This window comes from Diadema antillarum, unplaced genomic scaffold (genome assembly GCF_040938485.1).
Source record: "Diadema antillarum isolate AM-2024a unplaced genomic scaffold, OU_Dant_1.0 scf00000090, whole genome shotgun sequence".
In the NCBI taxonomy this organism is placed as follows: domain Eukaryota; kingdom Metazoa; phylum Echinodermata; class Echinoidea; order Diadematoida; family Diadematidae; genus Diadema; species Diadema antillarum.
In genome coordinates this window covers 1,759,038-1,772,970 of record NW_027270979.1, presented here as the reverse complement: position 1 = coordinate 1,772,970, position 13,933 = coordinate 1,759,038, and the positions used below count along the sequence as shown (strand labels likewise).

Here is a 13,933-nt window from a genome sequence, read left to right as displayed (position 1 = left end):
TGAGCACTTGTCTAAATGCATGAAATAGCCTATATCTGTAATTCATACAATGTATGGACGTTTATTTCCTTCAACCTAGTATTTCAATCAACTGCTCCCTCCCATCAAGTTCCATAGGAAGAAATTCACTTAGTTGTTGCTAGGTAGGGCAAGCCTCCACAAGCTTAGTGGTTGAGAGCATTTTTTTTTTTTTTTTTTTTGTGAACAAAGAATGCATAAAGTCTGAATACATTACAGAACCAGTCTATGGGAAGGCTCTCAAGGATATTGGGATTTACATGTGTATCTGTACATTTGAGAGTGCCAAAACTGACAGATAAGATTTTGCACAATGTCTTCTCTATGCATAGCATCACTCCACATGTCTACATTTCTAAGCATGCCCAAAATTAAAGAAAGAAAGACATGAATCAAACACAACTCACCCTGTTAATGCTTGTCCAGCAAGCAATCGCAAAGAATACCTTCGAGTGAAAGACTTCAGAAACAAAATCTAACTATGCTGGCACGTACCAAAAGAACTTCACCAGTCTGGCAAAAGATACAAACTTTGTCAAACTCTCCCATGTAAGACACTTCAAGTTTGATGAGGCAACTATTGGGAACATTTTCATTCCCTGAATTCTTGGCACTTATGTGTATATTGGAAAGAGTATGGAAAGGGTGTACTGCCACAAATTTCCATGTATATGTATTAATGAATTGATACATTAATTCAGGACAAACAGTATGTGTTTGTGAATAATAACATTAAGCCACTAACAAGGTGCATTTGTCATGCAAAAAAAAAAAAAAAATCTTGCTATCAATGGATTTCTCCATACTAAGACCTTGAAAACAACCACAAAAATGAAAACTCTACAAAAAACAAGAGATTGCAAAGACAGATCTAAATGTGTAAAACAAACTAATGAGTTCATGAAAGTTTTCAACATTCTCATAAAATCTTGTAGCAAGTTAAATCTAATAAGCATACAAAAAACTATACTTCAGACGACTTTGTTACAATTGCAATCCTCACACTGAAACAGTGTTTTTTTACTTTAAAGTGACGATAATCCACTCTTATCATAACCATCTGAATGCTCTAAGCTCACCTGAATTCTGACCAAAGCAAATTTCTGAATCATTACAACTTTGCTGTATTTTCCTATGGTATCATATTCATGAATCTGTGGGTCAGAGCCTTCTTTGTTTCTTGTATGGTTTCCCTCATGGCTTTAAACATGTGCCTTCATATGGTGGTTTGAAGGCTGATTTGGAAACATCTAGGTCAATCCTCGGGTCGATGCAGAGTGAAGTCTGGATCATGGTTGCTGCAGAATCGGAGCAATTGTTGCTGAAACTGCTCCATGCGGAGATCATTCTACATGTGGGAACAAAAACACACACAAAAAAAAAGGGTTAAAACAAATGATGATTGCTCATCACTGATCAAAAAATGAAGTTTAGTTAGGTCATTTAATTTTAGAGCACGTGTACTAGCCAGGAGTAACAGAGGGATTTGGTAAAGTAGGCATATGCACAGAGTGCAGTAACAAACCACATAATTATGAGCATCATTTAAAAAAAGCAGATCCATTTAACATGAGAAAAAGAAACAGATGTAACCACTCAAATATTTAAAAAAAAAAAAATGACAGGAAAACTTGGAAAATTTCGGGCTTGACGGCCTCAGTCTCACCTTTGTTTTCTATGGCAAAATCAGTTTGGCAATGGACTAAGCCCTAGGCCTACGACCTAACGACCATGAGACCAGGTCATGTGACCTGGCAATGCAAACTATGCAACCTGACCTTGAATAGGACCTGCAACCTGCCTCCAACACGCTGTAGCACACAGCGCGCGTGCAGCTGGCTAGCTATAAACGTACTATCGACCACTTGAAAAAATTCAACATGCCAAAACCTTCCGATCAGGTTGAGCAAGCTAGTCCTACGACCTGACACTTGGGTGTTTGGTGACATCAAACCAACAGTTAGAAGGTCGTAAGACCTCAGATTGTGTAATGGAAAGCGGGCTTTAGTATCAGCAAATGATGCCACCAAATAATATCAGGTAAATAGTACCATGAAATAAAGTGACACAGAAACAGACAACAAGCACACACACACAAGTATGCTATTATTGAGAACAAAGGTTGATTCAGAAAAAAAGTCCTTAGGATGTCTGCAAACAGGAATCAGAGAAACAAGTACCGGTACACAAGATTCTTACCTCAGGGCCCAGGTGTCCACCAACATTACCGTCCCTGAAATGGGGGAGAGGGTGTACGTTCAGTGCAGAGTAACCTGGTATTGGAGAAAAAGACAGAAACAACTGTTGGTAAAGACTAACAAATGGTAATTCTCATTTGCTAATCATCATGGGAGATCAGGAGTCCCTTTTGTACCCACATGTCAGCAACAACTGCAGTGATTGTGGTTACCATAGTAACTGGCTTCAATGCTCAAAGCTGACTGGATGTTTCTGCTTATATCATTGTAGCTTGCGATCATTTAAAATACAAACATCTATGAGTAACAGGCCCCTTAAATGATTTCAGCAATTTGCTATATTATTTGGGATACTGTACTCATCAACTCCAGTATCTATTTTTACTACATATGTGACCCTGCACCTCAAAACAAACAAAAAGTCGTCAGACATGAATTTTTAGTTGAGTCCATATTCTGAAAGAGCAGACTTTAAGCTTTAAAATGATGTATAACTCAAATCAAATGGGCTCTCCTAACCTATCTAAATATTGGAAAGAAAGCACAAACTCACAAAAAGTGTGAACCGAGAAAAGAGACTCTGAAGTACAGTGTCTATTCAAGCGCTTAATCTTTACCAAACCGTGCTGGCTGTGCGATGAATGGGACAAAAACAGGAAGTAAACCACCAGAGTAACAACAATGAAGGGATTATCAGATTAAACTAAGATTAAGCATGCCTCATTAACACATTCTGTCCATAATTAATGCCAACTTTCAAAGCAGTAGCGCTATCCTTTAAAAAGTTATTAGAGTTGAAAATGAAGAGTGTGGACAAGGTTTTTTCAGAAATGAAAAAAGGGATTCTAAAGACACACCTAATCACACTATTTTACCAAAAATGTTCGAGATAAACTGCTGAAAAAACACACTTTCCTGCCCGTTTTATGATACCAAATGTTAGTATAATGTAAAAGAAGACCCGCTCTTTCAGAAAATATGAACAAGTCAAGTTCGGCTAGGTTGACCCATTTCACTTATTTTTCAGTCCTCACGCAAAATCAGTGTGTGCGACTTTATGTTCGTTTGAGGTGCACGGTCACATATACAAGACCTGTCAGCATTGAAAAAAAAAAAAAAGGCCTGAATTAATACTTTTCCCAACATTGCTATTCTTATTTTGCAACATATTCATTTGGATACCTCATGGTTCGTAAATTAAGTTGTCCACAAAATTGATTACATATAGACAGTCAAACGATAAACATAATGCGTCCAGTGACACTCTGCGGCACAGGCATGAAAATAGAACTGACGATCACATGAAATACAATTGATATCTTTGATGATACTAGGACAATTACTTGGTTACACAGTCTGACAGTCATACATACACTTTGCCTACGACTACGACTAATGTGCTTGATTCGGCTTACACACTCAGTATTATGTTGTCATTCCCACCGAGTCTCAAAGTTATTAAGATGGTCACTGACATGATTTACTCTCACCATATTGGGATGTGACAGTTTCTTCATACAGCCAGATGGCAAGACTTGCATCATTTTCAGTCACTTCTCTCCGCAGACTAAGTTTGGCATGTGCACTGGCCATGGAAGTCCTGAGAGTAAGTAATACCCAACATACATTTTGTAGTCATATCTTCATGCTCAAAGACATGAGGGCAGTGAGGTGGCTCAGTTGGTAGTGTGTTGGTCTTGCAATCAAATTTATTTGGGGTCAAGCCCCCCCCCCCCCAATATTTGAGGGCCCCCAAGTCTTGTTGGGTGTAAACATGCCGTCCCCTCTAAGCACTCCATCCCTCAGATAGGGCATGAAATGGAGGTGCTCCGTGTGAGACAGTCCAAACTCACATACATAAAAGGTCTCACTTCACTTCCTCACAAATAGGTTGCTAACCCAGTGAAGTGGTCTGCCCCACATACCCACAACAGATTGATGGTGCCTACCCCTTATAGTTCGCCCTCAGGTGACTAGCTATAGTCATCAAACATTACCAACAGGCACCACTGCCATATGACAAAAAGTTAATAAGAAATGGAGTATGCATATTGAGCATTGTAGATGACCCTCCCTTTTCAAAATATAAACAAGATACGAGAAAAGGTGAAAACCAAAACCCAACATTTGTCTGGAAGATCACTGTAAGAAAAAATAGTTCTCTATCTTCTAAAGACAGAGAACTAATGTGTTGGTCAATTTTGTGGCAGACTAAGGAGAGATTGCATCAACATTCTGAAGCCTTTAAGGCAAATTTTCTCTTGGTAAACATACTGTAAAAGCTGTTATTTTTGTGAGGGTTTAATTTTTATTAATTTTGTGAATCACTGTTGGATCGTAAATTTAACAGCATGTGATAAATGTCTCCATGTGCTAGGCTAATAGTACACTTCCGATAGCCTCAGTTTCAATTCACGAGAACATCTTGCAAAAATGTCCCAGACCTCTTCATTCGTGAAAATATCTATGTGCAAAAATAATAACTTATACAGTCATGTAAACAATTTACATAGTACACTTACAATGTCTTCAGAACTGAAGGGGGAAAAGGTGACCCCCTTACGGATGAAGTTCGAACCCTCCTACTACCAATGAAGTATCCCTTGATCAGCTGCTGGGCTGGCTTGGTCATATCTACGCTCTGCTGGCTGGCATAAAGGATGAACTAGGAGAAAAAAGGCAACATCATGGAAAACGATGACAATAATACTAATCATGCTGTTTATGTTGGTTATGTAATGGCGCCATGAGCATCATTTTTGACGGACTACAGCATTTTATAAGAGGCCACTATTTTTTATCATTACTATTATTTATTACCCCAAATGAAAACCACCACAAACCAAATGCACACACACACGAGTGCACGTGTAGACTGAAATCTATACACATGACAGTACATCATGACAAACTATTGAGCAGATACAGTTGACATTAACCCCCAAAAATCAGTTGGTGGAACTACTACTCACATGATACTGGGTGTAAATGGATGGAAAAAAAAAATTATTCACTAGTCTTTAAATATGATATCAACTGCTAATGTATTTTCATTCATGATTGATCTTTACATGGCCAATACCAGTACCAGGACTTACTTTTCTGAAATCTTCATGGCTGATGATATGCCGATCTTGAGTTGAGACACCACACGCACCCATCAGAGCTCTATGCACCAGACACGCCTCCTTGTAGTCATCCCAGCTTTGGTCATTGTTGTCACAGACTGATACCAGATTGAAGCCTCTGTACAAAATATCAGATACATCTCACTGTAAGCACATTTGCAATAAATGGCAATTCATTTTTTTTTTTTTTGGGGGGGGGGGGGGGAAGGGTGGGGGAGAGGGTCACAAAGTTTCTACTAAATCAGAGCCATTGCTGCGGGAAAGAAAACTATGAGCATGCTTGCATTTCCCAAACCCACAACAAACATACAATAAGCAACATTAAAACTGGAGTCCAGCTCTTTGCAATGAGGCAATTACAGTTTGGAGTGTCATATGCACTGCCAAGTGTAAATTTGTAATTTCTGCAAATTTGCAGTCTTTTTGCAATGAAATTACTCATGGAAAAACATACATTGACATTTTTTTTTTTTTTTTTTTGGGGGGGGGCTTTAATTTTTGAAACACATCAAAAAAAAAAAAAATCAAATGATATAGTTTCAAGATGGGAAAACTATAAACTATCCTACTTGAACTACTTTGTAGACTTTCTAAACAATGCAATATGAAAGGGCATTTTGCAAGTCAGACACCCTCTATACACAGGGAGAACCACCTGGTACACAAATCGCGGGTGCACTTCACACTACAACTTCTCTACAGCTGATGAAACCAAACAGTGGCTCTCTCTAGAACTACAGCTCAATTTATTGAATTTATATCATGGAATCAGAACAAATCTAGTCATTAAAAGAGATTTATTGACTAATTTCATTTTCAATCCATTAACCCAATCATTGTATATTCCAAAAGGAATAGAAGAAGTTTTATCATTAGAATTATCATCCTTTGTTTTATAAAAAATAAAGAGATACACTCACTCTGGTATGGTACTGCATCTCCCATCAAAGCCCTGCAGAGTGAAGCAATATTCATTGAAAAGAATGCATCGTGACAAAACTTTTAATCATTCATGTCATTCAGATGAACTGTCGTAACTACCTCTCAACTCCGTCAAATACTAGAAATTGCTATTTGTTTACTGTATATACAAAATGTGGTATTCCCCTGCAGATGATGATAATGAGCCTGAAAGAAATCCCAACAGGATTAATGTAATTTGCCTTATTAAAGATAAGAACACAACCACAGCATGGTTGGACAACTCTTGGTTGTAATGAAGGATCATGTTTCTTGACACAAGAAACAGAGCTGGGATGAACGACACATTTTGGGTTGATGCTGTAATCCACAATGGCAAAATTGCATGTGGGTGTCACACAAAGTGCCACACTTGCTGTGGCTTGCAACAACTAATCAAGCTTCAGCACTAATATCTAGTATCAATTGCAGACAAAATGCCATATCTGCATCGGGTGCTCCATCTTCCTCTAGGAGCAACTAGTGACAGAAAATCTTAGATTATATCAATCTAAAATAAGAGTACTGAATGATATAGTCATAATCTAAGATCTTCACATGACTAATGTCAGTACCAGTTATTACACAAGAATTTAATTCATCGATAGACTTTTGGGATTGTGCAGTAAATGACTAAAATGGTGTTAAGTGCCTTTATTTGATGAAGTCACTCTAATATAAGCACAACATCCAATACACAAATATGATCCCATCTGCTTAAAAATGAGACATGCTTGAATACTGACCTGATTAGAGTACAGATCCGCATGTGGCGTCGCTTTGCCGTCGGGGACGATGTAACCCCACAAGGTGGACTGAAGGGGGAGAGTGAGGGTGTGCAGAGGGCCGGCCTCCACACTGCGGGGAATTCCCAGGCTGATGAATCCACTCTCTGTGGCTGTATGTGGGAGGACAGTGGACAGATATAATACAGGGCATTTTCACTTCACACTCAACAATGAGCAAAGCTCTGTAAAAGCTGTGGTATTCGGTGCATGACTGCTGATGAAACTTGATGAAGTTATATATTTTGCAGCTCATAAACACATAATTGCAACAGATGAATTACACTGTGAACCTTTTAGTAATACCGAAATGACCATTTATCATATGGATGTTATAAGATAACAATATACGAGAGGGAAAAAACATGAGGTGACTATGCACTACTTTGCCATTATACTCTGTCATTAAGAAATAGACAGATTCTCATCCCTTCTAGATAAGGCAAATTCTTAGAAGAAGTGAAGCAAATCATAAAATGCCAAATTATAACAGGGTTCTTGTTCTTCATTATCAAACATCACCCATGCGCTTTTTATTCACTAATTCATTCAGAAAAGCATATCAAAGCCATCTGCTCTGAACTTCAATGATTCCTGTTTACAGTGCATACCAATTCTTAGTCTATCTCTGCAATCTTTCTTCCATACACCAAGGTCACCCACCAGGCAAACACCAAGATGTGCAAGATTCACAGAGCCAGCTACAGAAACAAGAAAACACAGAGACAATGGAATCCAACACATATTTCACAGAGTTCAGATTTTGACCAGACAGAACAAGAACATGAATTTAGGGATACAAATGAAAGCAAGCAAACATTTGTGATGAATCAGCCTCTTAAACACATGTTGTGTTGTATGTAAACAATAAATCATGTCATACATTATACCACTGCAAATATAGTAAAAGCATTTTAAAAAAACTCTCAAATGTGACGAAGGCAAGTGTTATGCCACGAGGCATGCTAAGATATGGAAACTGTGATTGATATTGTGTCATAAACAGCATGCTCAATGTACATACATGTCATACAGCAAATTTTGAGGTCTTGAACATTTATAAAATAAGAAGAGTTTTCTAACTAAAAAAGGTAAAAAAAAAAGAGAGAGGGATGAAAACAGCTGCCATATGCCATTCCCAATACAAAGGCATGTAATAGGACAAATATCTGACAGAATACTGGAATCCCACAAGGGCAATCAGTTTCCCTACTGACATCCTTACGACAGATACCACCATCTCTTGACTGAAGATGAAACAAGGTGGGAATAAATGAATGAATGGATGCCTTACCATCAATGCTACAAGCTTCTGTCTGCATGTCTTTCTGCACTGATCCAAACACTGGCGTGGATGAGCCATGCACTACATGCCTCTGGGCACACGATGCTGCATACCGCAGAAGCCTGCTCAAAATATGGGAGTCCCTGCCAACAGCTAACACGTGTAGTGCCTGCGGAAAGCAATAGAGGGGAGTTTGACCCCATGTTTGTGCTTAGCCCCATCTTAACAGTAAATCTTTACCAAGTACTGTCAATCTCTACTGAACACAAACATTTATTCCTACCAATGCACAGCAACAAACACGTTTTGAAGGCAAAATATGTATAGCTATTCAATGATTATTAAGAAATGGCACAATATAATAAATGTTAAATGAAATTTTAGAAAACAAACAGTTTATCATAAAACCTCATTTTCTTCTTCTGATTTTTGCAATAAGTGTTGTACATACCAACTGGAATCAGAAATATTAGCACCTATGCACTTGGTGAAAGCAACCGTGTAAAAGTGGAAATTTTCGGTATGAAGACATTTTCGCACATTTCGCACAACATGAAACTAGTGTGAAAACACAAACCCACATAAATTTCTTTGTTTGTTATGTGTAATACTACATCAGATTTTGATTTAGCAGAATAAAAAACAGGCAAAATGCAATCTTGAAAAATCACATGCACTGAAATTTCCATTTATGCAAATCAAGGGCAGACAATCTCATGTACCAGTGGAAGCTAGAAGGGCTTACATTCGAGGGATCAGTTGACTGCATTAGGCTGAGAAGGAGGTGGAGTTTCAGTTTGTGGAATGTTCCGGGCGGGGCAACATCTGAGCCGAAGAGGTAAGCCATGCTGGTGCTGAAGCTCCAGGGGGAAGATCTCCTATCTGAGCACCATAAACAAATAAAACCAAAAAAATAACACAAACAAACCCCCCAAACAAACAGATGAAATGATGATATAGAATTAGAAATAATGTAACAGTCTTGGTGGGAAAAATGATACTACTAATAAAGAGAAGGACAGGTATGGTTTGATGTCACATGGGAGCCAAGGGTGTGCAGAGTACAGAGAGATATGCTATGAGCTATCACAATTTGAGGATGAAAATTCTAGAAAGGAGATAGAGATGGGAACATATGCAAGGATATAGAAGTATATAGAAGAAGAGATCAATATGATCAAATCCACAGACCGATTCTAAAAGGGAATCATAAGTTTACTGACAGACGGTGGGCGAGTGGTACATATATCTATAACACTTACAAAATATCTCAGTAAATAACTTTTGGGGACTGTTTGGTATCACCATTTAGAATGAATGCGCAAATGATGCCAAGAATCTTCAAGTTGCTTGAAACAATGTCTACAGGTATCTGGAAATATTCCCAGGGGGAAGGACAAATGTGCGGGGGAAATACCTGCAAGTAGAGCCTGAACACAATCTGGAATGTTTCTTGAGAGGTGATTTGTGGGGTTAGCTTCCTGAAAAAGAAGAAGAAGAAACAAAACATTTCTAAGGCATGAATGATAATGACTACATGTATACATGCTCAAATGGTCAAGTCCAATGGAACATTTCAGCAATGCAGTTAAATTCCACACGTTTTGTTCACAAGAGTTGGCCTGAACGACCACAAAGCTTGCTGGAGGCTTGCCCAAACTAGCAACAACTAGAATTCTTGCCTAGGGAACTTTATTGAAGGCAATAGGTAAATGCAGTGCTTCATTACTAGACTGTAGGAAAGGAAATATCCATACATTGAATTTTAAAAAAAATGGTGTATTTCAACAAGTGTAACATTCTTATGACTGTATTGTTGGAGATATTTTGCTCCAATGATTGGAATGTGCACAATGTAGTCATTAACCCCTTGAGGACGGGCTGATTTTGCTTCAACACTCATTTCCCATAGACACCTGCCCGAGTATACTTGGGACTCGTCCTCAACAGCTTAACTGCCAAGCAATATGTGGCTCTAAACACACAAAGGAGATGTATGATATGTGTCATAGCTTACAAACTTAGGTAAAATTCAGGTAGATTTTTGTTTCTGTTTCTTTTCTGGTGACAAATGCTTCTGCAACATCAAACACTTGAAATTCTAATATTCATGAACAAAACATTATGGTCTGGAGGTATTCACATTACATTAAAAAAAAAAAGAAGGTAAAAACTTTTCTTACTTAAAAAAAAAAAAAAGTTGACAACTTACCACAATGATGTTGTTAGCCTGAAAGATATGGCAAAAATATCAAACATGCAATAAATTCATCAGTTCAAGTATACTACAGCACTTCATTCACAATTCACTAATCTGCACAAACGCTCACACATTACAGAAAGATCTTCAGTACTATTCCCTACATATGTGACAGAAAAGTGCCATCTACTCTAATAGTCAAACAATCTGGCAACTGAGTTATATTCTAATTCCTTTATTAATAAACACACAATAATGGTATATTTCATGAACCTTTCTATAGACAACTTTCCTAACATACAGTATTAAACTATTGCACATTAAAGGTCCTGTTTACCTATGGGAGCAGTGATTAAAAAATTTTCTAAATATTATCTTTAATACATATGTGTAGGTCAGTTGTATCACAAAACATCCTACCATATAATTTGTTTGCAATAAAGCCCAAAATATAAGGAGATATCACTACTTTTCTCATTAAACCATAACTGGAGACGGTTTAGTCTGGAAACATTTTTATTATAACTATTGTTCATATTTTGTTTATGTAACAATACTTAACATCAATTATACTGATTCAAATTTTTAAATTGGTTGTTTCAATCCCTTACATTTTAGAACTATTTTGAAGCACTAAATCTGGGATTTTGTTTCTTTTGCAAATGGTTAACAATGCCTTTAAGCATCCAAAGTAAATTCTGTAAGGACTGATTTAAAAGCATGCTGGAAATTGTGCTTGTTAGAAACTCTAGAAACAAATGTTTGGGCTCCATTTGGTTACCTCTTACACTACCTTTTATTTTTTATTTTTTGGCCTGAAACTGAATTTAAAGACAACAAGAAATTAGGTACACACCTCAAATGCAACAGATGTTCTAGTTCCCGAGTATTCCACAACGGGAATGCCAACCACATTCACATGGCTACCAAGAATCACTTTGGGAATGAGCTCATCTGTGAAAACAAAAGGTCATTTACAGTTTACTTGAGAAGTGTTTTTACATTAATATATGTCTACAATGTTCACTGAAATATTTGAGAAGAATTTCATTTCTATTGCTCCTTGTGAATGTACATGTACTCAACACACAATAGATGTTAACAATATTCATATTTTTTGAGACACTACAAGATTCATACGTCTGTTCTCTTCTCTGGAGATTTTGAAGAAACATCTCAAAACTCTACTTTTTTGTTCAGCAATTCAATCTGTAATCAATTTACGGTCAGATATCATTTCATTTTGTATATATGTGATATGCATGTAGTCTGTATCTCTCTGTGCAAAGCCTCTTTCTGCTATTCTATCTATTCTATCTTATCTCTATAGGTCCCCCTACCAGATAAGTGGTTATTTCCCTTTCTGGACTAGTGGAGGTAGGATTTGGTGGCGTCTGTTCCCAGAAAAGATCACTTCTTCACTGACGATGACATGGGGCACTATCCATACAGGCAGTTCGACATGTCAAGAGAATAGACATATATTCCCACACTGCGGTACGGGTGCTGGTAGGGGGTTCCTGTTTCCTTTGTCTCATTGGTACAGTCTATATGTTTTTATAATGGTGTACTTAACTAATTTTGATGATTTGTCTTTGGTTTTAGGTTTGAAATTGTTTTGGGTATATACAATTAACAAGGAATTAAATAGATATAGAGTGCATGTATATATAGCAATTGTGCTATAGACAATAATTATGATGTAAAGCACTGTGAAACAACTATTGCTATAGTTCGTCAGAGTGCTATACAAACTCAAACTTATTATCAGACAAGATAAATGTAGGGGGTGTTAATGAGACATTTCTTACTTCTGGTGCTAAAACTAACTACAGAAATGATTCGTAAATACACAGCTTTGTCATCATAACAAACTGATATCAAAAGGAAGCAATGGGCTCAATGAATAACTCTGAATTTATTTTGCTGAGAGAAGAATCAGTGACCTAGCCATGTCAGAAGATGTTATGTGACTGATTTTTCCTTCATGACAATGACTGTGATGATGATGATGATGATGGCGAAAGTACAGACGTCATCATCAAGGACATCTGCCGAAACGAGCTCGATGTCAAACTGGACGACGGAGACATCGATCGAAGTCATCGCCTGGGCCCTTCTCTGCCTGATGGGGGTCCAAACGACCTGCAGCCCAACATACCTTCTCAGCAAAAGAAAAGATAATGGAGCATCATCGTGAAATTCAAGAACTACAGGATCCTTGAAAAGGTCTACAGCGCTAGTCGGAAACTCTGCCATTCTTCGTCAGCCATTCCCATGTTCAGCAACGAAAACTTAACGAAAGCTCGATCAAATTTCTTTTGGAGGATAAAAAGGGCCATGATCAGGAACAGGAGCCACCAAATCTGGACACAAGACGTTGTGACCATTGTCAAAAACTCCAAAGGTGGATGCACCAAGGTAACTCGAGAGAGCGATCTTGCAAAACTATCCAACTTGAACTTCAGTTGAACTTTACCTGAACGACTCTACAAACTTTTTGTAGTTTATAACAATTTTTCGTTTAACTTTGTAATATCTTTAGTATTGTGTCGTCCTCATTTTGGTGTGTATGGTCATTTTATGCCTGTGCGTCCTCTGTAAACAATCAGTCAAAAGTAATCAAAAGGCTTTATTATGTGTACTGTGTACTGTAAAACGAGGAATGTTCGCTTGCATTTTAATTTCGCGAATTTCGCGAGCGCCAAGATTCGCGTAAATAAAACGCACGCAAAAGTTCTTGTCTACACTGTAAGCATTGAACGCCAGTGGCAATTCATGAAAATTTCATGTCATAAATAAGGTCGTCGGCTCCAAATCGCGAAAATTTCATGCCGTGAATATATCATGTTTTACAGTAATGAATGGGTACATGCAAAATGCGCAGGTATATCAAAACAAGTACTGTAAACGTGGAAATTTTCGCGGTACATTAATTTTCGCGGATTTCGCGCTACGTTCGGCTAGCGCGAATTTAAAAACGCGCGAATATATCTTCACAATTTTCTATGCACATTTTGAACGGGATGAATTGTGTACGCTTCATCGATGATACTGCTACGTAGTACAATGTACAGGCACATTAATTTTCGCGGATTTCGCGCTACGTTCGGCTAGCGCGAATAGTATATCTTCACAATTTTCTATGCACATTTTGAACGGGATGAATTGTGTGCGCTTCATCGATGATACTGCTACGTAGTACAATGTACAGGCATGTTTACGCTACTAGTACTGTGCGAAGAGACGATAGATTGCTGTGTACTGTAGCATGCATGTGTGCACCGCACGCACCGATGCTACATTCCCCCGTGACTACGGTACTACAGTCACAGCTGTACTACGTATTTGAGTGCTTG

General features: G+C 37.9%; 1 protein-coding gene across 1 annotated transcript in view; it reads right to left on the bottom strand.

Moving 5' to 3' along the window:
* Window positions 1-952: 952 nt before the first annotated feature.
* Window positions 953-13,933, bottom strand: part of LOC139718163 (minichromosome maintenance domain-containing protein 2-like) — a 34,285-nt gene continuing 21,304 nt past the window's right edge. The window contains exons 10-22 of the mRNA XM_071629649.1: window positions 11,431-11,528; window positions 10,587-10,604; window positions 9,792-9,855; window positions 9,120-9,256; window positions 8,384-8,543; window positions 7,701-7,790; window positions 7,051-7,202; window positions 6,265-6,296; window positions 5,315-5,462; window positions 4,739-4,881; window positions 3,707-3,816; window positions 2,218-2,291; window positions 953-1,366 (exon numbers count right to left, since the gene is read on the bottom strand). Of these exons, the coding sequence (XP_071485750.1) occupies window positions 1,274-1,366; window positions 2,218-2,291; window positions 3,707-3,816; window positions 4,739-4,881; window positions 5,315-5,462; window positions 6,265-6,296; window positions 7,051-7,202; window positions 7,701-7,790; window positions 8,384-8,543; window positions 9,120-9,256; window positions 9,792-9,855; window positions 10,587-10,604; window positions 11,431-11,528 (1,319 nt within the window). The 3' untranslated portion in view covers window positions 953-1,273. The remainder of the gene's footprint in view (window positions 1,367-2,217; window positions 2,292-3,706; window positions 3,817-4,738; window positions 4,882-5,314; window positions 5,463-6,264; window positions 6,297-7,050; window positions 7,203-7,700; window positions 7,791-8,383; window positions 8,544-9,119; window positions 9,257-9,791; window positions 9,856-10,586; window positions 10,605-11,430; window positions 11,529-13,933) is intronic.